We start from the raw sequence: 27,030 nt of genomic DNA on the forward strand, positions 1-27,030 counted from the left end.
GGTGCCTTGAGGTGCCTTGAGATTAAGAAAAAGAAATTATCACCCCCTACACTCCTGCCCCTAATGCTCCAGAGGTTAGTGAAGCTATCCTTGTTACAATCCACTCAAATTCCTAAGTATTCTACAATGTCTGGTTTTTAAAAAGTAAGCCTTTCAGAATCCCACAAATTCTTCCCCTCTGCTTAAAGAAGTTAGTATCAAATGGATAGATTTTTTTTTTTTTTAATGTTGAACAAAAGAAAGGTAGATGGGATATGTGTGTACATTATCAACTAACTCCTGCTTTGCTACCCTGAGGTCGGGATGTATGTGAAAGTGATGTGCATCTACCTTTTGTCAGGGAAAGGGGCCTCAGCTTTTGTCAAATTCTCAGATGAGTTCAAGACAATGAATGTAGGTTGGATGGCAGGAGTACTTCAAGACCGTAAAGCATGATGATGGGCCATTGCTGGACTGCCACGGGAAGTGCCAGGGGGCCTGTCACTGACCAGGGCAAGCTAGCAAGGCCAGCCTCCTCACAGAGAGACCCCAGGAAAGATCCTGGAGAGGCTGAAGGCATGGGGGGATAATTAAGGCTACAGAAATAAGCCAAATAGTGACCGTCACCCAACAATGGAGCACTTTCTAAGGAGTCATTCTAATTCTGGTATCTTTATGAAGTTTCTAGCTAGATTTTTAAAAAAGCATGTTATATGTTTGTTGGGCCCTCACTGTTACACTTCTTACCATTTACCTTGTTCTGAGGTATGGACTTTGACAAGAACTCCATCAGTGTCAAGGTAAGTCACTTAATAAGGGTGTTCATTCACGAATTTGTGAAGTAAGAATGAGCCCAGATGTGCTTATCCTTCTACAAATGATGGCTTGATGGCTGGGTAAGACTAACACCTGCAAAAGTGCTTGGAGATCTTTTCTAAGGACAGGGAACAGGGACTGGGTTTTACCGCATAACAACCAACTGATGATCATTAAAGATTTGTTAAATGAATTAACAAGTTCATTGTTAATTCATTTAATTAATAGTATATGGCAATAATGATCCCACGGATATCATTTTGAAATGCCAGTGTAACTTGATAAAGGCAGGAGTCACCAATTCAAACACTAGCTGCAAATATACATATGATCTAAGATTTTGAGAATCATTGTCAAGAAGTTAGTTTCAAAGACATTTTGCATGATGTTGTTAACATTTTGCATGTGTATAATGTACCAAATGTTATCCCATTTTGTGGTGATTTCAAAAATTAATTACATCTTTAAATTAAAAATAACTTTTATTATATTTCTTATTACAAAGAAATACAGATTACTGACATATTTTAGCATGATTTTATTTATCCAGGAGATAAACTTCTCTCCAGAGAAATGCATCTCTTGGTTGATACTTATAAATCAATGAGGAAAAAAAGTACTCAAAGGAAATCCGCCGTGCCTTAACATAGTTGTCATCCTTTTACAGAAGACAGACACATAAACCTTAGAAATTTAATTTAAGGTAATACTATGGACATCACATTTAAAATCTCAAACTACCTCAATTTCTACCAAAAAACAGACAACACCAATTATCTTACATTCTGATCAAACACATGCAAACACTCACATGGGACTTAAAAATATTACACATGAATGAATAAATAACTAAGTAAAAACATTATCTGATCATCAACAGACACCGTGTTTAGATGCAGAAAGAAACCCGCAGTACAAGAACAAAATAGTGACAGTTCTGCATGCTCAGAGAGGCCAGATGAAAATCCCCTGCTACAGAGCAGTCAGGAGCCTTTCTGAAGGCAGCTTTGTGCGTATAAAATAAGCTCCTGGTTCCGGGATGCTGAACTGCCCGCAGCCCAGCTCATCATCACATCCTAGGTAAGGGAGCCCCATATCATCCACAGTATAAAAGAACCATTTGGAGAAAAAATGCGTTTCTTTCTTTTCTTGTTACTTACCCTCTTGCCCAGCAAGAAGGTATCTGCATGAAAGGGAAAAATTATTTAAAAAGCTAAAAAACTTTCTATTCTTTAAAAAAAAAAAAAAAGAATTTTGCTTATAAGATATTTATCTTTTGGAGCTTCTATACCCTCAATTGGAGTATTGACATCAAAATCACATTGACAGAGAATCACACTGATCTAGAGAATTACCTGGCTTATCTTTACAGGAAGCCAAATGACAGATACCTCAAAGACTGGGGTCTCCCCTGCCCACCCCCCGCCCCAGTGTTCTACATAAAGACCAGGAGACCCTCTAGAGACAATTAGCTAAGAGGCAGGCATCCGAAGACCAGCTGCTCTCGAAGCCATATCCGCAGCTTTCATAGAGACCGCATCAGAGTGACAGACCCCACAGAAAGCCATGCCCCCCTGAACCTGGTTTGAAGCAAGAACTCCCTGGTACAGTTGATTCCCAAGGAACACTCTTCACTTCTTCAGGTCCTGTCAATAGCGCCCTACTTTTCTCTCCAACCGTCATTCCCAACCACTGGAGAATGACGCCTCCCTCTGCTGCTGTGAGGGGACGCAGCATCAGGTAGGAAATACAGTAGCTACTTCGGAAAAGGGTACTTTGAAGACAGGGACCCATTCCGGGGAGTCTTGCAGTCAGATCCTGCCCTCACAGGACCTGGAACAAGGAAAAACTTCTCTCTGTGAAAAGGCAGCTGACACTGCCCTTCCACCACCACAGAAGAGACATTACAGGGACTGAATTTCTCAGATACCCTCCACTCACCTGATGAATTTGTCTCATTTCCAACATGACAGAAAAGGGACAGTTAACATATATATATAAGGTCCTCTAGCCTGCTTGCTGGAACAGACGCAGAGACCAGCTCTTACAGCACAGAACAGGCTCGTGGTGGTGCAGCCCTCTCGCTCGGAAACAAGTCTGAAGAGGTGCCATCTGTGTTCCAGAAAAGAACAGGCAGCCAGGGATACAATCGCAGGTAGGAAGTTAAAGGCCGAAAAGGAACAAGACTGGCCAACTGGGGTCACACCCAGCAAAGAGATCATACAAACCGATCGGGTCGGGCTGTTCGATCTTTTGAGGCACAGGGCACTTAAGTTTTCCCGTGCAACACATATTCCCATTAGGCATGAGCGGAAGAGTTGTAATGTTTTTTCCAGGCCTCATTTTGGTGGCCTCAAATGTCCAATCCCAGCTTAACTGACAGAGCCCCCGTAGGGCTGCCATCAACAGCCTTGTAGTAGATCCTGGAGGGGTCTGGCTTCAACCTTTACATCATCAGCAAAGCGGTGTGAGGGACGCCGAAGAGTGCCTGTGCACAGCCAACCCCGCCTCTGCCTGCGAGCCAGAGAGAGAAAGTAATTATGCCACTGCCAAAATCAAATCAAAGTGAAGCAGAACCCTTCTCCCACCCACCCGCTGCTCCCCCACGGCCCACAGCCCCACCTCCGCACACATGCACGGACCCTCAGTTGTGTGGGCACACACCCCTTTACCCTTTACCAAACTCCAACAGTACAGTCACAGGCTCCTTTCCCTGAGAAACCGACCTTTGTAACCATGTTGGACCGGGCACTAAGCTATACACCCAAGATAGGAGGTAGAAGCTGCAGGAAATCCTGTGGTAAAAGGAGAGCACGTAGGCTACTATCAGCCAAAAGACCATGCTGACCAAATGGCTTTGAGTCGGGGGCTCCTTGGCTTCTGAGGAGGGTCTCTACGGTGGTAGCTATCCCAGACCTTCTAAAATTCGTCAGAGCACAAATCATAAACTGATTTCCCATAAACTGACACCGAGTGTTTTGTGAGGATTTCCTCCCCCTAGAGGAGTGCGTCTCAAGCATCAATGAAATGTGCATGGGAATCACTTGGTCATCCTATTAGCCTGGCGATTCTAATTCAGGGACCCTGTGACGAGGCCCCAGAGGCTGCATATCTAAGGAGCTCCTGCTCTTTGCCGGGCTGATGGGAATGAGGGGCGTGAGGCGGTGACACAGTTCCACCCGTATTTCCTGTCCCAGAAGTTAAATGTCATCTCATTCTGTTGACTGTAAGCTCTTTAGAAACAGGCGGGTCATGTTTTAGAAGGAACAGCCCACTAAATTCTAAGAGATCTCCATACTTTTTCCTTTATGATAATGAGTTACATGTGGTTAACGGGATTCATAGTAGGGTTCGGGCAAAGGTAATTTTTTCTTAATTCTTGTAGAGGCGCCAGAAAGTACACACAACTTCTACTGAAGTTCACGAGTCTTCCATAATGTCCTTCCCATCTTTCCCAGAAGGTGGTGGAAGAGAGCCATGCCCACACCAAGGACTCCAGACGCGCAGCCAACTGGCTTTGGCTCCTCTGAGGCCCTATCATGGAGCAGCAGGAGACAGTTTCGGAGGTAGGGGGAGTGGGTGGAGAATACAACCCAAAATACAAAACAAAAAACCCAGAAGCCTTCTGATAGGTTCAAGTTACTCAACATTTTTATTTACCCATTCTACACACACACACACACACACACACACACACAGAAAAGCACATTTCAAATACAGTTATACACACCTTATGTGGCTCTGAGTGGCATATTTTGATATCAATGTCACCAGATTAAATCAGAATGCTGGTAAGGACTCACATTCCTTTTTCACCAGAGCTGTGCCTAGGAAATCGATTTGCAGCATAACTCTAGTATGTGACTCCCCAATTCAGTCCATTCCCTTCAACCATTTCCAACCCCCTCCAAGGGGCATAGCTGGTGATCAGTCTTTCGCTCTTGCCACAGTAAAACCATTACCATATCAGAACGAGTGGATTTTGTTATTTCAACACAATAAAACATATATATATATACAAGCAATTCAAGTACAAAAACACTGAGTTGATAAATATTGGTCCTAGATCTTCAGTGAAAGGCTGACTGGAAGGAATACCTTTGCCAACTCTTAAGATCAATTTTTAAATGCAAAATTTCCTTTGCATTTTTATTTATTAGATTTTATGAATAAAAGCCAAACCCATGGCAGACTGAAAACAGCAGCATTAGCCACTGCTCTATCCTGTGACAGGGAAGCTGAGGACACAGAAGGTTCATCAGCAGACAGTGAAAGGGAAATTCTGCCTAGAGGTGGGGGAGTGGGAGGAATGAATGCAGGTAGAGGTAAGAATTTCTGGCTTTGAGGAGGTATTTACTTCACCACGTTTACAAAATATCACACAGAAGTGAAGTTCAACCTTCGTTTTCTACAAAATGATGAGAATTTGACTGCTACTCTTAAAAGAAACGTCTACTAAAAATCGGTAAGTACAGAACATCCCCCTGAAAAAAAGGTGAAGTGTTTACTTCCTTTCTTTGTAGGACACATGCAACAGACACAAAATTACAATAATATGCCTATATTACTAACTGGTACAATTAGAAAAAAGACAGTCAGATTGCAAGACCCTCCTGGAGTCTGTCAGTCAGTCAGTCAGCGTACAGACTCGCCCAGGGCCTGCCAGTCGGTAAGCATGTGGATGCGACTAGATACAATCTTCCGGACATTATGCATCCATTAAATTCCCGGACATACTTCTGATGACTGAATCACGTCTCTGGGAAGTCAGAGATCCACCCTGCCAATGTCACAACCTGGCTCAAGTCAGATATTTTTTAAACTAAAATATTTTAAAACATGGCCATGTCAAAATACGTGCTAGGAAAACTGGGTAAATTGAGCAAATTTCTTGAAAACAAAAACAACATGGCTTCTGAACACAGGAGAAACAATGGAATGTCTCTAAGGCATCTGTGTAACACAGATATAGTATAGTTTTCTGCATCATTAGACATTCTTCCCTCTCTCCAAGCACCAATGAATTTCTCCAAAACCTAGACCTCCTACTCAGAGAAAAACTGTAAGATGGATTTATTTTCAAAGTTATGTCACGTTTCTTGAGAATACAGGTGCCTCTGCAGATCCATTTGTGGGTTGCAAAGAGGAACACTAGACCTAAAGGAAACACTCATCAGTTCAGCCTGGGAACGCAGACACGTATTCCTAATTCTAACTCCTTGGGGGAGAAACAAACCAACCAACCAACCAACCCAGAGGCAGTAAGATAGGGCAGACCCCTACACAATGCATGTTTTTAAGATTTTCTAGTTCTACTTTGCAGCTGAATGTAAAACAATCCCATTATCAAAACAAAACCAAAGACAATACAGATTATTAAGAACAAAATTCTAATTTGAGGATTAAGAGACAAGCGAAGCTAGTTCTCTAAATCTGCCTCCGATTCCTCTTTCACGTGTGTCACAAAATTCATCACTCAGTTTCCAAGCAACACAATAAAATATACAGGGATTTTCCTCTCCCCATTTACTAGATTAAATAATTTAACAGATGAAATACTAAAGCCTTCACCTATTTCTCCCGCAATGAAACCAAAAGCCTTAGCAAAAGGTGCTCTGGAATCCATCCTTTCTTTGTAGAATCTGTGATGTAGACCTAACTATAGCAGTGTGCAGATGCTACCAATACACATTCAGTAAGCAAGGAAGAGGAGGATGGAAAAGATAGAAAGTAGAAATTCTCTAAAATTTGGAGGAGGAGCTCTATGCCATTCTGTATCCTCCTGGCTTCTTCCTGCAGAAACTTCTCTGGAGGGCTCCTGCTCTAGAACTGAAGAATGTCAAGTTCTAACTCAAGTTCTAATTTCTTGTGTGCCCCTGAGACTAGAAAGATTATCTTCGGCTCCTCTTTTGGGAGAAGCAAACTAGCACAGGGGGAGAGTGGGAAAGTAAGGAGCAGGCTGAGGGCCACAGTGAACATCCTGGTGACCTGTGGCTCTGGCCGCGGTTTACAACAGGATAACACAATGCTCATGAGTTAGAAAATCCTCCTCTCGCTAAGAATATGCACAGCCCAGACCCAAAGTCTTTGGATCAGAATGCCCCTGCTTGTCATTCCTTAGCTCTGAATGATTCTTACGGTGCATGGGGGTAGGGGATGAATGAATAATCACTTGGGCTAAGGGTGCTGCCAGCCAAGGAAGGTTAGATGAAGCCACCTTGTAAAAGCGCCCCACATGCCGCCTAGACCACATCTCATTCTCACTGGGAGGGGAAGGATTCTCACCTGCCACCCCCTTTAGTCTGAAGGAATCTGAACTCCACTTCAATGCCCACAGTTACAGACTCAATGTGTTGCTCGTTCACAAAAATTCATTTATTATAAATTATATACCTTGTCTCTAAAAATAACCTTTTTCAGGGCAACGACCTTTTCTTCCAATTCTATGTACCTGATCACCATCAGCGCCCCCACCCAGCCTGAAGCCCCACAAAGACACCGTGCACGACACCGTGCACCCAGAATACAGTGGCCAAACAGGAACAGCAGGTTAGACGCACTGAGGACCAGAAGCTGGCAAGCAGCCACTGGAAACACTGTGATGCCCTACTCGGGACTTAAGAATGAAGGGGGGCGCCTGAGTGACTCAGTGGGTTAAGCCTCTGCCTTTGGCTCAGGTCATGATCTCAGGGTCCTGGATTGAGCCCCACATCGGGCTCTCTGCTCAGCGGGGAGCCTGCTTCCCTCTCTCTCTCCCTCTCTCTCTCTCTGCCTGCCTCTCTGCCTACTTGTGATCTCATTCTCTCTGGGTCAAATAAATGAATAAATAAATAATCTTTTATAAAAAAAGAAAAAAAAAGAGTGAAGGACTCAAGGTCACAAGTCAGCTGCCTGTGATGATAACCTTTATATCCTACTGGCTTTATCTCTGTGCCTTTCTCCAGAGTGCTGAACACTCCTAGCTATTACCCGAGGACACTTCTTCACCCAGCGATTTGTTCCGCCTCACCCCGCAGTGTAGAAAGTTAAAGATGGAACGAGAACCCAGAGTAACCCTCTAAAGCACAGCAGCCTGCCTTCAAGGGGGTCACGGGGTGTAATACTGTCATCTGCTTAGATGTCTAACTCTAGAGAATTGTCCTTTCAAAGCCAAAAGGAATTCAGAATTCTTGGGTTGATGATCTGTCCAAGGAACTAGTCCAAGTATTTCTCCCCACAGCTAACCTTGAATATGAATCAGAATCTTCAGGGAAGTTATTCAACACATACATGTCCAGACCCCAACCCCAGAGGTTCTGAGTTCGTATTAAGCCTGGAGTGGACTGGAGCATGTATGAGCTTCGAAAATTCTAAAGAGGATTCTAATGAGTGCTCCTGGATGAGAACCATGAGAAAAGGTCTTCTATTACCAAACAAAAAGACCCTTGGCAAATAGGTCACTTGCTCTCGCTGGTTTCTTCCGAAAGACAATTGGTAACTTTAAGGTAGAGACTCATTCCATCACTTTTAAAAACCTCATGAGCAAACTGACTTCTCTCTCAGAAAACTGCAAATATATTCATGTTTTATGTACAGAACTGGGGGGCGGGCACCAAGAAGCTAAGAATCCCCTGCTCTAAATGTTTCCTGGTTAACCCTACAGAGAAAATAAAATGACAAAATTGAATAGGCAATTCCAGATCATTAAGAGCTAGACCCCTCAAGGTCCCAAAGACTCCTGGACACCAACATGAAATAAAAGAATACACCAGTGAGGGAGAGTAAATTCATAGCCAGGTCTTTCTACATTTAGGGGGGGAAAAAAAAAAAACCACGCGCACACACACACACACACACACACACACAACTTTGCTCATGCAAAACTTTTTTAAGTAGAGAGGAGAGTGTTGAACATTACAGGAAAATAAAAAGCTCTAGTGAACTCTTCTCTGCCACTTGCCCTAAGCACTTCCAGTATCAGTGGTGACTCTTTCATCTCTGTCCTTCTAAACATCCCCAGAGGTCATGGCCTCGGCAGGAAAGGTGCTGTGGCTGGCAAAGCTGAGAGCCACTGACAAAAGACATGACTGCCCTACAGGAGCCCTGCAAGAGCTCGAGAACATCCTATTCTCCTAAACGTCATTCCACAGCTGCCAGAAAGCCCCATGTCTCGCTCTTGAAGTGAGTAATACCAACCGAGATATTTCGCACATCCTTGGGCCCAAGTCCCCCAGAGCCTCGCAGACTTAGCACTGGCTCTCGTGAAAGGAGGCCCGAGCTCTCACCCTATGTCCACTTGCAGGCCCCAGAGCATCTGTGGATGGTCTGCAGCCTGGGCTGACCCTTTCAGGACCTGGCTTAAGAGGAAAGGAGAGGGCAAAGAAAAAAAGCTCCCCCAGTCTGGATCCATTGAGGCCCCCTGCAGAGAGCACCAACAGAGCCTAGACTGCTCTCTCGCCAACCCCCCCTTCCCTCCTCGACAGACAGCACGATGACAACGCCATGCATCACACCGGATGATCCAAAGGGCAGGTGAGCAAGGAGGGCACAAAGCAGGCAAGTAAGGACTGTGAGTAAAGCACACCTCAAAGAGACAAAGGTGAAGGAAAAATGGGCTCTGTCTCCCCCTCCATCCCACCCCCCACTTTACCAACACAAGGATGTGAGGAGTTTAGACATCAGGGACAAGAACCAAGTCTATGCAGCAGGCTTAACCTCAGACCCAGCTATGCTAAGCACCCAGGGGAGTGTATCCTTTTTCCTCCTCCTCCAGACCACCCCAACTGAGGACATGTCCTAAAACACCCACTGGTCAAATTGCCCCTGGGTGGGGCCATGTTTCACTCTGGAAAACCGCTAAGATTGGTCTGGAAACACATGAGCTCACGTTCTGTGTTAAGATCCATGGTGGGGTGTTGGGGGTGGGGGCTGAAAGTTAAATGACTCCTTGGTGCTTAGTGACAAGGGCAGGAGGCCAAGCCTGGAGGGGACACACGGTTACACCACCGGAATGCTGACTTGGGTCTTCGGCTGGTCGGCCCCTTCTTGCGTGTCCAGGGCACGGAGAGGGCTGAGGGGCTTGAGGGGCCGGCTCCCAACACTGTAATTTCTTGGACGCCTTATTGTATTCGAACTGGACAGAGGCGTAAAGCTGTTCCTTCTCATCCTTACAGGGGTTTGGTTCTTGGGGAAGTTGTTCTGATTGGAAATGGAGGGACACCACACAAATGAAAGCCAAGCCAAAGCTCACTCATAAAGGTTAAATAATGCTTGTAACCACAACAGTTTCCTCGACTCCTGTTCCTCTGCAGACAGAGTCTCTCCTAAGACATGGGCCACGGCCTTAGCCCTAGTCCCAGGAAGTTAAAGGGTTGTAGAAGGAGCGGCTCCTTAAGCATCATATTCCAGAGGAAGGAGGACCCACAAAAGGAAGGGGCTTACTTAAGATCACACAGGTCATCAGGACAGACCTAGAAATAAACACCTTATAGGCTCTTCTGGGTCCTACTTCTAAAGGGAGCACTCCCGGGGGGGTGGGGGGGAGGATCTGTATTTGACTTCGGCCAAACATTTCCCAAATTTAACTGGATTTCCAGGAGCCAACTTTCAAGGTTAAGACTCATGAAAGAGGGACTAATTTTAAAAAGCAATAATTACAACATCTCTTCCTTTTGGAAATAAGCAGACTACATAGGACATGAGTTCTGGATGTGTTCCCCTTTTGTATATAAACAAAACCCCAGTCTTGTGATGTCAAAGGTTCAAAGACTCAAGGTGGCAGGGAGCCTGCATGTTCATCTGGGGAAAGTACTTACGGTTGGCTTGTCACGGTGTGTGTTCACAGCCTCCACATTGAGCTTAATGGTTTCCACTTTACATCCTGAGGAAGCAGAGGAAAGAGAAAGCTTTCAGGAAAAAAAATCTCCAAGGAAAAGTCCTTAGATTCAGTATGGAAAACATACCATAAAAGAACGTATATATTCCTAAATCTATACATATATCCTTTTTTATAAGATTTTATTCATTTATTAGAGAAAGATGCAGAGCATGAGCAAGGGGAGGGGCAGAGGGAGAAGCAGGCTCCCCACTGAGCAGGGAGCCTGATGTGGGACTCAATCCCAGGACCCGGAGATCATGACCTGAGCTGAAGCAGACACTTAACTGACTGAGCCACACAGGCGCCCCCATACATTCTTTTAAAAATGGAGAGCACTGATGGAATTTCCCTGCTATACAGGGATGATAAAGTTGAACTTCCAGACAAACTTCAGAGAAAAATCAAATAGCCTGACTTTCTTCAATCCCCACCTCCTGCCCAGCAGCTAAGATCATAGTTACCGTAGGCCACAGGAGTAAGTTTGAAGATGGTATGAAGGGGACACCTCAAATATGGTAGCTCATCTGAAAAGAGAAAGACCAGGTGAGAGACGTCTCTTAGTACTATGGATTAAGGTCAAGTTAGCAGGAGAATCTAAGGAGTTCATGAGTTTTTTCCACCCTGACCTAGAATTGTACAGTTCCTCCCCTAAACCCCAGACAATTAATAGGACGGCCACCAAAGAAGCTGCCCACACTACTAAGAGTCTAAGGAAGGAAAGCAAGCCATTTTAGATCCTTCCATGCAGACAAAACAGGAGTGAGTAGCCAGCGCCCGGTGGAAGGGAAGAACGTGGCCCACCTGGGTGTACCCAAGGCCCACATGCAGGCTGCCCAGCAGCTCAGATAGATCAGGAAGGGAAGGGAAGGGTCAGAAAAGCCAGCAACTTCCTTATGGCTTTACCCAGAAACTGTCCTATGATGAATCCAAAGGATGAAGATGCTTCTAAGACACCACCCTCCTTGGAGTCAAATAACAAGCCGCGAATGTTCAACCACTTTCTGATCCTGCCAGGAGGGATGGCCGAACACTGGCCCTTTAGCCAAGCAGGAGTGAGGAGCTCCAGCAGCGGCCACTCTCCACTGGGGGCTTTTGTACCAGAGGGGTCAATTCAGCGAGTAGTTGGCCCAGTGGCTGCTAGGAGCCCCACATTGCTATCTGAAGAATGTACCCCACTCTGAGTGGAGAGGGGGAGGCTCTGTTGCCCGGGATCCTTGTGCCGCCCCTAGTCCAGCCCTCTCCCCATGAATGTGTCCCCTGGCCCTTCCCTCAAATGTCACCTGCACCCTTATCCAAGAAGTAGGCCAGCAGGCAGCGCATGACAGCCTGGTGGGAGATGACGAGGACGTTGCCCTGACGCTCCAGCTCCATGATGACAGGCTCCAGGCGCTGTACCAGGTCCTGGTACGACTGTGGGGGAAGTGAGGCCGACCGGTAGGGGGCCAGGCACAGGCTGGCAGCCAAGTCGGTGGCTGACTCCGGAGTCAGGAGGCTACTTCTCCTTCTTCCCCAGCTGGCTTTCCTCCTGGAGGGTCAGCGACTTCGTGTCGCCTGCTAACCACCCCCCAGCCCCATGATCTCTGGAGAATCCTCAGACCTTTCAAGAGCAACATTCAGATCGAGAAAGCTACAGGTCAAAAAGAGGAAATGTGAACTCAGCCTGTGTCTTTTTTCTTTCCCACAGACGAACAGGCAGCCCTTGAGGCAACGAGAGGCTCCTAGGGGTTTCCTGACCTCTGCCATTGGTTTTAGTTACCTGGGCCTCCCATGGCTCTAGACTACGAAGGCCCTCAGGCCAGCGAACAGCCTCGAACACGCAAGATGACAGGGAGGTCATTCACACCCCACAGACTGACTCGGGGGCCTACACCTGCTTGGGTCAGGGTGGGACTGAGAGAGTAGAATGAAAAAAAGAAGTAAAAAAGAAGATGCTGATTCTACAATTAATCAACATACAAGACATCCTGTCACCCTTTTCCCCGGAGATCTTAATAGACGTTCAACTAAGCCGAATTAAACACACTGTGACCCAAAGTCGGAGGACAAAATGACATGATGGTTTGACTACACTTTCTAGACCCAACATGTCCCATTTAATCCTTTCCCCAAATTAAAGCTAAACCCCCAGCCTCTGCTGGGGCAGTCGCCCCACCTGAGGGGAAATCTCACCTCCCCACCAGGGTACCGGTACAGGTATTTCTCTTGATCCCGAAGCGCGAACTCGTCTGGGTACTGCTTCTCAATCTGCGCGTAGGTCATCTCCTCACATACGCCCTGCAGGGAGCCACACCGGCTGCAGGAGGGAGGGCGACACACACGCCCCCACCCCAACACACACAACGGAGGCGACACTAAGGAATCCTGGCTTCTTACTACATGCCCAGCATTGTGCTACTTCCGGGCCTGTAGTGCCACCAACGGGCCCCGGTGACTGGGAGGGGCAGGGGGAGGGCTACTGCACAGAGGACGTGGGTTCTCGAGCTTAAGCTGCCACTTGCTCCAACTACTTCAGAGAAGTTAAAAGGTCCAAGAAAAGTCAGCACGATAAAGGGAACAGGAAGCAGAGAAGGAGGAGAAACTGAAAGGACTAGAGAATTCTTGCAGAAGGCATAAAAAGGTACAGAGGAAGAAAAGAAAAAGAAATGCCTACTTTTGTGCTCAAGGACAGAGAAAGCCAAGAAAAAATTTGGAAAGGAATTTTCCAGAAGAGCTGACAAATGATCTAAGCAGAAATTAAAGAAATGAGTTGTTAGCTATTTCTTTTTCCCAGGGGAAAAATATCCAAAGGAACACAATGGAGCTGCACTGTCCCCAGACGCCAGAAGTGCTAGGTCCCAGATTGGTCTGGGCCCGTCCCTGGCACAGGAGCTCAAACAGGCAGGAAACCCTGACTAGGATGCAATTGTTCCCACCTCCCCCACTAGAACTACTAGTTTTCTAGTTTTCTAGATAAAACTGCCCCCATTGTGATCTCTGAGAGTTCCTGCCTGAATAAGACTTACTGGCTTTGTAGCCATCAGAACTCCTACTCACAGCATCGATCTCATTTAGAATCTTCCACTGCTCATAGGTCACACCCAGGGATTCAGCGGTTTGGATAGTCCTCTTTAGCTGGCTTGTCCACACTTTGAGGTCTGCTATCTCCTGTTCCTCCAGAAACTTCCTAAGAGCCTGGGCAAACTGGGGTCAGAGATTAAAAATTTTTAAAGGAGAGAAACACGTGCACATGTGCACATATAGACACATACACACAATTGCTAACTTGGCCTACAAGGAACAACGTGTAGGACCACGGTCAAAATCCAAGAGGTGCTACATAGTTCTGATAAACCCAAGAGGAAAAGAACTTCCCCTGGAGCATCCTGTGCTGTGCTTGGCACACAAGTTGTGCCCAATAAATATCTAACGGCTGAGTGAACAGCAGGAGAGGTTCCAAGTTACCACACTACAACACAGCCAGAATTGGTGGACAAGAGGAGGTCTTCAGCATTTGCTTGAGGCTGAAACCACAGCCTCAGCCCCAGCGGGAATGAGGAAGAAGTAAGGTGATAAGAGAGATGACTTCAAAAAAAAAAAAAAAAAAAAGAGAGAGAGAGAGAGAGAGATGCCCTCTACCATGCTCCTTCTCCAACTCTAAGCCTGGGAAATCCAGCCTGCTGCCAGGCGCCTCACCTGTTTTCCCCGCACCGAAAGGCCAGAGTCTCCCCCAATCTTCCCCAAGAGGTTGAACTCGCTCTCTCCATGCCGGCAAAGGTAAATGGTGCGAGGCTGCACGTGGATATTCATGAGGTAGTAGACTATCTTGCTCTGGATGTAGTCCTGGACTCTGTTGACTAAAAAGCGCTGGCCCACATTTATCACCTTGATGAAAGAGAGATCCCTGGGACAGAGAAGGAGAAAAGAGAATCCCTGGGAATGAAAATCTGAGGATAAGAGCGGGAAGGGAAGGATTCCCATAATTACTTGTGGGCTTGAGGTAGCTCTTCCTCCTCTCCTGTCAGAGCCAACCCACATTTAAGGAACCAACTGGTTAGAGACACATCAAATCTCAGACCCAAGATGAAGTAAGATGTCCCAAACTTCCAGCCAGCCTACCATTTCTTCAGTGCCCATACTGTGCCAAGTAGTGTAGAGAAGTAGGTATGGAGAATCGAGGCTTTCCGTCAAGGGTTTGACGAGGTGACCTGACAATTTTGCTAACCCTGGAATCTGGTGAGAAGCACAACCCTCATCTGAGGCAGTCAAGAGCTGGCTGGGGAATGGCATTGCCGGTGGGGAGGGCAGTAGGCAGCAGAACCTTAGAGATCTCTACAGGTCCCCTGCACCAGCCTAATCACGCCTCTCTCAGAGGTACGTCTGCAGTGGTTGCCTCATCAATTTTTCTTACTGTAAAAATGATCAATGCTAATTGAATTTAAATTTTTAAAAAATGATGAATGCTTATTCCAAAAAATTTTCAAATAAAGGTAGAATGATGCAAATAAAAATCACCCAAACCCTACAATCAGCAATACTATCTATAAACACACACACACACACACACACACACACACACACATTGTTCTAGAATGTTTCTCTATATAGAACTTCTATGTTGAAGAATATACAATTACACCATTTCTAGAACAGTGGTTTTCAATCTCCATATTAAGGAACACCTCCAAACACTAACCTTCTGGGCAATCTACTTGAAGGAATTTAAAGACTCAAACATGGGACGCCTGGGTGGCTCAGTTGGTTAAGCAGCTGCCTTCGGCTCGGGTCATGATCCCAGCATCCTGGGATCGAGTTCCACAACGGGCTCCTCGCTCAGCAGGGAGCCTGCTTCTCCTTCTGCCTCTGCCTGCCATTCTGTCTGCCTGTGCTCTCTCTCTCTCTCTCTCTGACAAATAAATAAATAAAATTTAAAAAAAAAAAGACTCAAACATGAAGCAGACCTCTAACAATGGAACAGTGAGCTATGCACACTTATCTTGCCATCTCTTTGGCTGCGGGGCTGTATCTCACTCAAACATAGCTGTTAACTGCGTAGCCACATTCTCCAGGTTTCTGTGTGTACACACCTTTCTTCAACATAGACTTGACATTTTACTATGGCTCTTATACCTCAGGCACATCAAGTTAACCCATACTGCATACCACACTGCCAAGAGACACTACCCCAGTAATAATGGCTAGCACCGATCAGACATTTCTGATGAGCCAGGCATGTTCTTAAGGACTTTACATGCTTTATGTATATATATGTATATATACACACATACACATATATGTACATACATATACATATTTCATATATATTTTCATGTTTGTTACACATTTTTACTTTACTTTATCTATTTGTATTATGTGTATCATATATATACATCATATATATATATCATATATACATATAACGTATATGTATCTATACATGTAACTCACGGTTTATGTAAACATATTTCTATATTATGTTACTCTTTTCTCTGTAATATAAATACACTTATATACTAATAGATGTGTGTTACAGAATATATATATACATATATATGTATACACACACACACACACTAAACTTTAAAAACTGATCAAAAGCCAAAGACACATCTCTGAGGGATATCCTACAACATCCTAGATTAAATTAGAACTACTTGATTTTGCTCCCCGGGGACACCTGGCAATGTCTGAAAACATTCTGGCCCATCGCAGGTTGGGAGTATTATTGTATCTGGTGAGTGGAGACCAGGAGTGCTGTTCAAATCGTACGGTGCACAGGCAGCCCCCGACAGCTGTGATAAAGAATTAGCCAGCACAGCATGTCAGCCATGTGGAGACTGAGAAATCTTGTTGTAGAGAACAGAAAGGAAGAACTGATGCTAAAGACACTTCACGGTTCAAGTGTAAGTTGCAGCCTACATGGCCGCTACAAATCCACTCTTGTTTCTCTGGCATGACGCAAACATGACAGGTCCGGTGGGGAGAGGAAAGTTTGAGGTCAGAGGGAGAAAGACCCTTTTCTCCAATAAGACCCCTGCCTCAGGCCCTTGAAACCATGGCCTTAAACCTTACTTGTCATAGTTGTCTGGGTCAAGGGGTTGATAGGTGACTTTGTAGCACTCAATTCTCTTTAGGAAGTCCTCCATCACATTCTCCCTGTTCCTTTCAGGGTAGTCAGGGCTCGACACCTTTACCTCCTAGAATCATAGGGAGAGTAGGGCCTGGTCAGAGGTGTGCCCTTAAGAGCCCTCCTGCAAACAGCCAATGCTAAATAAAGAGAAGGAAGTGCATAGAAGGGCCCTTTCACTGGAGCTGTTGGCAATCCCCGTTCACTGAGTGCCCCCTCCCTGTCCTGTGACCCTGGCAACCAAGAAAGGAAAGACAACTCGGCAGTCATGTGCCTGCCCTTGGCTGAAGGACTGAGGCACTCACATAGCTCAAACTACTTCTAGGCCCCAATCCCTTTATGTGCCCTGCTGGGAACACAGAATGGGCTTCAATTTCTCCGTACGACCACTCAGAATAGGGTGCTTGATCTGATGCATGCCTGACTTGGACCAGATGCCCCTTCTTAGATGCTTCAGAGTCCCACACTGCTAGGAGAACACTACTATGACACCATGTCTACACAGCACAGTACAACCTATCAAATGGGCATTGGTTTATACTGTGACCATACAGGGCACAAGGTACTCAGTGCACACAGCACTGACCTGAGTGTAAAGGTAGTGGGACAGATGACCTTCCTACGTAGTGGTCCTGACAGAGAGTGAAGAGGCTGATCTACTCTGAGGACAGCCTTAGGTCTCAGGATCCAGCTGGTACCCAGAACACAGGGCCAAAGCCACAGTCTAAGTCTTGGGTTCCATTCAACAGCTCATTCTAATTTTATTCCTCAGAGCCTCAGTTTCTTCTCCCAAGGGAAGACTGTAGAAGTATGAAATGGTGCTCTGGCAGATCAAAAAGATCACCCTGCACTGCTGAATGTGTCTATTTCTTTCTTCATTGCCCAGCTGACTCTCCCCGCTCACCCACCCACCCACACAAAATACGAGGCAGAAAAGACAGAGAGGTGATGGTATGCAGGCATGTCACCCACCAGGATGTTGGCAGCAATGACATCAGGATCATCGCAGACAGATTCCACAAAGAACACCTGGCCAGGGAGAGAAGGTAGTGACAAATGAGTCCAAAGTGCCCAGGCTGCTCATTTAACAGCCTGTGCTCACACCTGCCCCACCACGGCCACCACATCCCCCAGGATTTTCTTTCATGAAAGTGGCCTTCAAGGCCTCTTCATTGAAAAATAGCTCTTACCACATCCCCAGGGCCTTGGACATACAGGCTAAGGGGCTGAGAAAGGACCTGAAAGAAAACACTCAAGGACTGGGGGTATTCCCCATGAGAGGAAAGGATAGCCAAGCCTGTCCTCACTCACCAGAGTCAAAGAGATCCTCACGTCCCTCCTGACTCCCCACCTCCACTCATCCCTTTCCTCCAGTGGGGAGCCAAACCCTACCTTGAAGGAGTTCTCCTTGGCAAAGCTCAAAATCATGTCCCTTCTCTCCCTAGTGGTATTGGTGGCATCAAACACCTGGGGAGAGAAGCCGCGAAGCAGATGAGGGGGCTGAGAGAACTGGAATCCCGCCAAGGCAGACCCAACGGGAGGCTGTGCAGTCTCCTGGACGGAGATCAGGATAGGGAAGAGGCAGGGAAGGCTCACCGCGATCTGCCCGCTCTCCTCAGTGAGATACGCCTTCACGTCTTCCAGCGCCACCAAAGCACACTGTCTGCCATGAGAACAGAGGACACCAGCGAGAATGGTGCCAGACCAAGTGCAGACACAGCCAGAGACTTGAACAGCTGGGTTGCTGGAGGAGTCACATCCCTTCCCACTGAAGTTTTCCCAGGGTCAAAATTTCCCCCTAACTAGACTTTCCAACTTCCCCACTGAGGTTTTTAGACTGTCCTATATCTTTCCCCTTCCCCACGCATATAAAGCATTGCTCTATAGGTTTACCCTAAACATACTTACTTCTCCCTGAGCCTGTTCTTCTACCTACCCAAGCCCAACATGACCTGTCCACCAAATGATCTTCATTAAATTCCCCAGAGGATATTTACTGAGAGGAAAACTGAGCCCTGCCACATCTAGTCTTGTGATGGCAGAGAAAGAGCAGGCCGGGAGGTCAGGCCTAAGAAGACTCACTTGCGGATCTTCATGGCCTCCTCATTGTCGTGCCGAAAGAAGTCGTAGGACTTATAGGACTTGACTGCTTCACGCCGATATACCCCAAGATTAAACACTGCAGATGACATCAACAGCCTTCAGTAGTGAAAAAATACAAAGTCCCCACCAAAGGAGACTTCTTGGTCTAATGTCAGGGTGGCCAAGGAAATGAAAAAAAAAAGCACCATGGTATGTTGGGAATGATAACAGATTAAGAGTCAAGTTAGACTCAAGTTCAGATGTATTAGTCCTTGAACAAGTCTTAAACTGTCTGAGTTTCAATTTACTCAGCCACACAGGCTACTTCATGCAAGTACTGCTAGTATTAGACAAGATGATCTCTATGGAGGTAAAGTCCTATACCATCAAAGGCACGCTGTTAAATCTAGGCCAGTCTACCCAGGCCAAGAGGAAACAAGTCTGTAAACAGGGAATAAATCCAGCAAATCAGGAATCTACCACTATTTCTGCCAGGAGCACATTGTAGTCGTGATGCCAAGGAGAACAGATGTTCCGGAGGCCTGGGAGGCCCAAGAACTAATCATTTCCCTTCCCAAGGAATAAATAACCTGCACCTACCTTTGGTGGGCACCCCAATCCAGTTGAGATACCGTGTGAGTTTCTTGGATACATAGGTTTTGCCTCTGGCTGGCAAGCCAATCATAACGATGAGAGTTGGGGAGTTGGTCATGTAAGATGCCCACGCTAGAGGGGAAAGAGAACAGAACTGAATGGCTAGAAGCTGTGGAAGGTTCATGCACTGGGCTAGTAACATCATTTAATAACCTCATTTAATCTTTCTACACCTCAACAAAGCTAGGGAAAGACTGGGATGGCATATAGAGGAGCTATCAGTCCAATCTCCTAAAAGAGAACTAAAAGGTCATGTAAATTTCCAAGAAGTACCCAAGCTAAGACACTACTTCCCCACATGTGCAAAGTTTCCAGAGAGGTGCGTGGAGGAAAAAGTGGAAAGGATTAGAAAGATAAGAACCACCGGCACCTTCCACGTTAAGTAAGAATGCCTAATAACACAAGAACATTATAGCTGTGGAGGCACACCTTAGGCCTGGAGCTTCTCCAGTGATGAGCCAGCTACAAAAGGTCCCACAGAGATTCTATCCAGAGGATCCCATCCATCCCTTCAGAGCCATGGGCAAGAGCTAGCTTGTCTAGCAAGAGCTAGACAGTATAAAAAGAGCCTGATCTCCAGCTGTTTTGGCTTTTGTGCTCAGGACACAAGCTTAAGTCCGAATTTCTAAACCATAGTGAGATTCAGACTGTGGCAAAGCCTATTTACTTGACACAAGTTCTGACAAGCCCCTCAGGAAGCTTCAGGGTAAAGCTAGCCTGCAAGGCATCCTGGTCAGCCGGCCTCAAAGGCCGTCTGAACACATTCAGAAGCAGGAACAGTCACTGGTCCGTCCTTCCTTATGAAACTTATTTCAGGAATGCCCATGAATGGAGATAGGGCTCAGTGGACAGATGGGGAAAACTGGACAGTCAAAGTCAGGTGACTTGCCTAAGGACACAGGACAAGTCACGGCAGAGCTGGCACTAGAAGCCACAGACCGTGCTCCCTCCCTAGCTTGCTTACAGGGGCGGGCTCCTCCCTGCCCATTCTGTTACAGAGGAGCGGTGGGACGGGGTCTCCGCTGCTGCCAGCTACTTCCCTGGGGACTGGACCCAACCGACGTTGGGTAGGAGGACCCAGGCTCTGCAAGCTCCTGTGAGGGGAGGGCCTGCCCGGGGATGAGAAATGGAAAGAGCCACCTTTGCTTTCCACTTCCCCACACTGTTTTCCGGAAGGGGCCCTGCTGGGTGCCACTGCTTCTCGGCTCTGAGACAAGGTGGCCCCATAAGGCTAAGAAACAATTCAGTAAAACTGAGGTAGTTGCATAGGAAAGTCCCTTTCAACAGATCTCACTGGAGAAGTGAGCAGAAGGGCCTGGATAGGGGACAGATCTCAGAAGGAAGACAGTTTCCTAGGGGTGTTGGGCAAGAAGTACCCAGAAACCAAAGAGTAGACCCAAGTGGTGAGGGAGGAGTGGATGCCCAGACTTGGGGCCAGAGGACTTGGCCTTTAGTCCTTCACCCGCTGAGTACATGGACAATTCCTGGGCCTGGGCAGGGACTCCTCCAAAGCAGGCAAGGAGCAAGATAAGTGATTTTCATCTGTGTCCAAATAGGAAGCACAAGGAAAGGGCTTCAGCCTCAGCTGATATGAATCCCTGAACTCTGACCCTCAACAGGTCTGCCTGGATACGGCTGCTCGCCTTTCAGTAGTAAAATCCTCCTGAGTCTTCACTTTCTCCAGCTCAGCACCATGCTCTGCTTAATCCCCCATGATCTGCCTCATTACCTGCACTTCTGGGGCGGCTTTGCCCACAACTTCCAGCCCATTAGGCGCTTCCCCCAAAGGTCTTCTGACCCTTCCTAAAGCTAAAAATGAACTGATGCTTGGAAGCTGCTCTGAAGCTAAATAGGAGACCAGCTGCTGCATGTTTACCCAACTGGACAGAGAATACTAAGAGCAAAAGAAAACAGGGGTCTCTAAGGACACCCCAAGGCACCACACCTCCCACCTCTGGGCTTCTCATGTTCCAGAGTACAAAACTAAAACACACTTCCTATCTCAAACCGCAGGGTTGACAAAATTAGGAACATTCTGTCCTGCCTGTTACAAAACAAAACCACTACCACCTTAATTTGAAGAGGAGATAGTCCAAGCTGATTAATTTCAGAGACAATGTAACACATCCCTCAGCATATAATGAAGAGCTGTTTCAATCCTGAAATTCTCTCCTACCTTCTTTAAATAAGATTTAACTCACTTTCTCAATCTTAAACTTATTCTCCCTCAGGAACATACTCAGAGGAATTGAGGGCTTGATAACTTCCCTCCTACAAAGAGAAACACGCAAACCTAGGGAAGTGAAGAGCTTGGCCCACAATTACACAGTACAAAGTCAAGGTCAGGGCTCTGACTTGACTCTCAGTTTCATGACTGCCCCATCAGTCCCAGCCACCAGCTCCTGTCAGCACCTGGCCAAGGGAGCACTGTGATAAGTATGACTAAATTCTGTAATCTAATCCTGAAAGGTGGTCTAGTAGTAGTACTAGTAGTACTAGTAGTAGTGATTCCCAGCATAGTAGTACTAGTAGTAGTAGTAGTTCCTGGCCTTTTCATGAACAAGGCCTTCTTCCACTATTTGTTCTAAACAGGCCCAATACTTTTCAAATATGCAGCGGTCATGAAGCTGCTAATTATCTCCCGCTATTTATCTGACAGGCATGAAATATCCAAGTTCTGTGGCTAAACACTGAGAAAATTCATGTTTTCATGAACCGGTGCACCTATAGCTGACGATGCCCAATTTCTATCCATGCACTTTGAAATATTAAAAGCAGCTACCAATACAGAACTTTTTAGGAGAATAAATTCGTAATGTTGATCAACACAGAGCTCCTCTGATTGCTTCTGAAGGAAAAGCTGCTGGTGCAAACATGCTAAGATATATAGGCAAGGACTCCTGCAGCATTGCTTGTGATGGTAGAAAATCTAAAACAGGGCAAGTGTCCATGGGGGGAGGTTGGAATATCCATAGAATGCAATACTGCACAGAAAGAGCTAAATGTGGATTTATAGACACCCCAAAAAAAAGCCCCCCACAATACAATGAGTTAAAAAAAAAAAAAGAGGAAAATAGTGGAACAGAATATGTACAGTGTGAACCTATTTTCATTAACAGAATACACCAGCAGATATTGCGAAGAATACACTTAACAGGGACAGGAGAAATTGTGAGAGGTTTTTTTTTCTACTTTTCACTTCTCTCTGTCTTGTTTGAGTTTTTCACGAACACGTATCGCTTTTGGAATTGGGAAAAGCACATGAGAGCTTGTCTGTTTCAGACCTACTCAAAATCTCAAAAGGATAGAAGAAACAAAGGAAAGCATGTACACACTCGCCCCTGTCCCCACCTGCCTACTTCCTGAGGTGCCTTTAAGATGCCCAGAAACAGGTCATCTGAGCACCTTACAGGCACCTAGGCCAGCAACCGCCCAACACCCCCGTCCCTGGAGCAGCTGAAGTTCCAGTAATGCTCCTTTGGGGGCTCTGGCTCCCCGAAGTCCTTTTCCAGTCCTCCAGCTTGGGCACATCCCAGAGTGGAGCCAGGCAACACAGATGTAATTGGCAGCAAGGGGATAGTGGCTGAGCTATTAATAAAGCAACCACTGTATATGAGCACGAAGCGGGCAGGGGAGCCTGCTCCAACGTAAGGGCCAGCAATGGAGAGAAGGAAATAAACTAACACGAATCTTCACCACTGTATTTCTCCTTTGACTATGGCTGCAGCAGTCTCCCAGTCCAACCCACGAGGGGAGAAGAGAAGGGGGCAGGTAAATGAATGATGATGGAGTCAGGACAAACCCCCCACCCCATGCTCCCAGTAGGGGAGAAGAGAGTGGAGCTTGGAGAGGAGAAATCAGAGTGCAGAGTCTAGAGGATAGAAAGGAGACCTGGGGTTACTGGCTCCTTGACTAGCGAGAGCCCTCAAGGCAGAAAAACTGCAGAAGAGTTTGAATGGCACGGAGTAGGTCTCTCTGGAGAATACAGCTGATGCTGCGCACTGTGCAGCCCATGTCGCCACCTGTTCTCTGTACTCTTTTGGATCAAGTGTCCCAATAACATGAATGCACCTCGCTTTAGTGCTCCCAAGTCTGGGTTAGGATACTGTCGAGCAAGAGAAGAAAACATTCTTTACTGAAAATCTAATTTTTCATAGGTCTCTTATAAATAGTGAGCTCACAGTATAGCTTTTACAGTATAATTCCATTTATATGCAATGAAAAGTCACCAGGGGGTTAAAATACACTTTAGCTCTATAAACATTCTTCTAAGTGCTTTCCTATATTTACTCATTTAATTCTCACATTGCTCTAGGGGAAGATAATATTAGTATCCCATTTTATAAATAAGCAAACTAAGGCACAGAGAGGTTAAGCATCTTATTCAAGGCACACAGCTAGGAAGGAGTAAAACCAAGATTCAAACCCGGGCAGTCTGACTCCAAGGCTGCACTCAAACATCGTGCTACACTAGTTAGCTCCCATAGGATACTCTTCCTCAGTACCTGGCTTCCTGCCCTGGCAGAGAAAGGAGACCCTAATCATACAGGTGTTCCAACCCCAGTATCACATCCAAAAAGCTGCCTCTGTTGCCACGCAAAGCCCAGCAAGCTTCATCAGGGCTAGATGAAAAGAGATTATCATTAATCATGAGACTGACAAGGATATAACATCAAGGTCAAGACTCTGGGGAAAGCTTTGAACATGACACAATTCCAGGTCTCGTGCTGGCTGGCTGTTTCCACCTGCTATATACATGACCAATGAAGTGAGAACTGACGGGGTTCCACAGGAAAAGTGCATCTGGAAGCAAGGGCAAGGATTAGCATTCCTTGAGGTTCCCCCAAAATTGTAGGGGCCAGTTGCCCAGAACTTTTTGCCCATACAAGCTACAATGAGGGTTAGGAATGCAGGTGCCAGGGGAGAAGAAATGATGCTTCATTTCTCTGCAAACCCACCTGCCATCTCTGTCTAAAGAACTGGCATGGAAAGGCTCTGGTGAAACCTGTCCCTAGAGAAATGAACCTGCAGGAAAAGCAGCTTGCAAAATGTGAAGGCTAACCCTGAGGGAAAGCAGGGAGCCCGAGTCAGAGTGAGAGGTCAGATGGCAGACCTAACTCCCCCAGAGGCCTGCCGAAATGAACTCCTACTGGCTCTTACCTGCAATTTCTGCAGTGAGCCGCACCTTCACAAAAACGTAGCCCCCCAGGTAAAGGGAAACTGTTAACAGTATCAGCCCTAAGTAATTCCTACGCCTGCCACTCTGTCTTAATCACTGAGTGGGTAACTTTCAACATCAGTCGACTGTGCAGGTCTCACCACGAGACAGTCAAAGAAAGCAGTAAGAAAATGTGGGGATATAGTCTTGCCCCAGTGACAGACATTTCATGGGGCCTACTTGTTTCACACAAGAAATTCCCCTTGTAGACTTGGTTTTAAATTCCCATGTCAAAGAATTCTCTCTCACTCCCACCAAGCATCAAAGTCTAGGATTACAACTGTATTCCTAAGATAAAATCCTGGGGGGGAGCAGCCCCTCCTCTTTCCCCAGACTCACAACATTTCTTCTCTGACATTCGAAGATTGGAGGCCTTGGATTCATAGCTGTTGTTGTTCTGTTCTGATGAAGATGCAGTATTCCCAGACATGGCAGCTCCTCGGTAGATGTCTGAAAGGGACAAAAGGAACGTAAGGAAGGAGATATCCCTCCAAACACTCAGGAAGAGGACGGGTGCAGTAGAAATGAAAGAATCCTGGGCCAAGAGTCAAGTCCAGCCCTTTCGCTCAGAGTTAATAGCTACATGCCCTTTGATAGTCCTCCCAAGCCCTGTTTCCTCATCTATAGACTGAGTTGCAGTAGAACCTTCCCTTTTGAATGCTGACTTAGGAGTTACATTCACATAAATTAGCTCCTTCAATCCTTCTAATAATCCTTCTATAGGTATTATTCTGCTACCACTGTTACTTTCACCCAGTTTACAGGTTGAAAAGCTAAGTTTGACCAAATCAGGTGGCTTATCCAAGTTCCTTCCTGACCTCAGATTCTGGCTTAAAAAGCTGGGAAGAGTATTGGCAGACGTGGGGGATGAATGAGGTGGGTTGCAAACAGATCGAGTTCATTATCATAAAGTCACCGCCGTCCAATGGCAGGAATTCAGTCCTGGCAGATATGGGAGCAGTGAGGAAATCCCAAACATGTTCCCTGAAGGAAAAACTGTAACTGGACCCCGTGACGACCCTAGCATGTCACCATTTCTCCTCGAGTGTTCTCATTCCCAAGCCCTTGCCCTGCACCCTCTTCCCATCTATCCCTCGGTTCGCAGTCTGTAAGAACACTGGGACGCAAAGAGGTGGTAAATAACTTCCCCAAGGTCACCTGCTGATCAAGAAGTCCTGGCTCGAACCGGGGTGGGATAGTCTTGTGCTCACGCCGCACACCCGGACAAGGGGCTCGTGAGGACCGAAGGTCCTGCTGCTTCAAGGACCTTGCACTGTTCCTCCACTGACCACACAAATCCTCCAACCCAACCACCAGACGCCGCTCCCGGTGCCTGAACGTCCGCACTCCCAGCAATGCCGGCACTTGCCCGAAAACTGCAAAGCATCACCAGCCCGCACCTCATCCGGGTGTACGCAGGCCCCCTCCTCCCGCCCGCCCCGGCCCTTCCAGGCGCCGTACAGCCACCGCTCACCCTACGATCCCTCCTAAGCTCCCTCCCGACAGTGGCCCCGGCACTCGTCCCGTTAGGCTGCGGACAGGAGCTGACACACTGTGGTCGGGGCCCGGCACGCCAGTAGCCGGCAAATCACGTGCCCCTGTCAGGCTCCGCCACCCTGGCGTCGGTCCTCACCTGGAGAGAATCATCGGCCAATCCGGCGCCCGCAGGCTCCCTGGGGCGGGGCTCAAGTCCGAATCGCTGACGCTGGCTCGCGAAGGTGGGAGAAACCGAAGCCTGAAGATCGCAAGCTCCCAAGTTCCCTCACGCTGTGGAGGTTGGTTGCCTCGTTGCTAGGCAACTCCTCGGGCTGGGGGCGGGGTTAATAAAATGCAGGACTTTTTTTCATACTCTCGCGAGAGTGGACGACACGGACGTCTGGAGGGGATGTGACATTTTGGTGACGGAAACCTTGTGGAGGTTAACGCTTTCCTCCCTGAATCTCAGAGAACCTTATTACAGCCATAAATTGGAACGGGATCTTTAGAAGGTGGTGCGTTGCTAACGTGAGCCACCACCGTACTTGAGCTGATGACACCTTAGCTGTTTGCATCCTACGCATCGGCCAGACACTGTAGTCTAAGAAAATCAACTACTCTTTCATCCCGGACACATCCGCATACTCCAGTGGTCTTCTACTCGTCGCCGTTATCCTCGCTCCTACCTCCTATGCTATACCATCTGTTCGGGTAGTTTCGAAAAACCAAAAAAGGAACATAGCTTCAGCAAAAAATTGGATCACAAAAGGGGTCAAAAGAGGCAAAGCTTCCATATAACTTAGAGGTAGACATAGGCTGTTATAGTAGAGGTGAGACTGCATATTT

General features: G+C 46.7%; 1 protein-coding gene across 6 annotated transcripts; it reads right to left on the minus strand.

The window, feature by feature from the left end:
• Positions 1-1,318: 1,318 nt before the first annotated feature.
• Positions 1,319-26,933, minus strand: PFKFB2 (6-phosphofructo-2-kinase/fructose-2,6-biphosphatase 2). 6 transcript variants are annotated; one of them, XM_044267521.1, is made up of 17 exons: positions 26,183-26,309; positions 25,867-26,084; positions 25,051-25,158; positions 19,437-19,562; positions 18,837-18,933; positions 18,351-18,417; positions 18,147-18,221; positions 17,727-17,783; positions 16,700-16,824; positions 14,324-14,531; positions 13,685-13,831; positions 12,821-12,925; positions 11,932-12,061; positions 11,113-11,175; positions 10,590-10,654; positions 9,793-9,972; positions 1,319-3,309 (listed from the first exon to the last, which is right to left on the minus strand). In XM_044267521.1, the coding sequence occupies exons 3-17, from the start codon at positions 25,136-25,138 to the stop codon at positions 3,250-3,252; spliced, it is 1,593 nt and encodes a 530-aa protein (XP_044123456.1). In that variant the 5' UTR covers positions 25,139-25,158; positions 25,867-26,084; positions 26,183-26,309; the 3' UTR covers positions 1,319-3,249. The 6 variants fall into 6 exon arrangements, with proteins under 6 accessions (XP_044123456.1, XP_044123453.1, XP_044123455.1 ...); XM_044267518.1 differs by having other exon boundaries at positions 25,048-25,158; XM_044267523.1 differs by lacking the exon at positions 9,793-9,972 and adding an exon at positions 3,522-3,590 and having other exon boundaries at positions 3,220-3,309; positions 25,048-25,158.
• Positions 26,934-27,030: the final 97 nt, after the last annotated feature.

This window comes from Neovison vison, chromosome 10 (genome assembly GCF_020171115.1).
Source record: "Neovison vison isolate M4711 chromosome 10, ASM_NN_V1, whole genome shotgun sequence".
NCBI classification, from domain to species: domain Eukaryota; kingdom Metazoa; phylum Chordata; class Mammalia; order Carnivora; family Mustelidae; genus Neogale; species Neogale vison.

What these genes read in the sequence shown, in the direction of transcription:
- PFKFB2 (XM_044267520.1), bottom strand. Translation starts at nt 25,138, where the DNA reads ATGTCTGGGAATACTGCATCTTCATCAGAACAGAACAACAACAGCTAT. An exon ending in TCATTGCTGCCAACATCCTG is followed by an intron (nt 16,825 to 17,726) that starts GTGGGTGACATG and finishes CTATGATTCTAG; the next exon opens with GAGGTAAAGGTGTCGAGCCC. An exon ending in CTTCTTGGATAAGGGTGCAG is followed by an intron (nt 11,176 to 11,931) that starts GTGACATTTGAG and finishes TTCTCTTTTCAG; the next exon opens with ATGAGCTACCATATTTGAGG.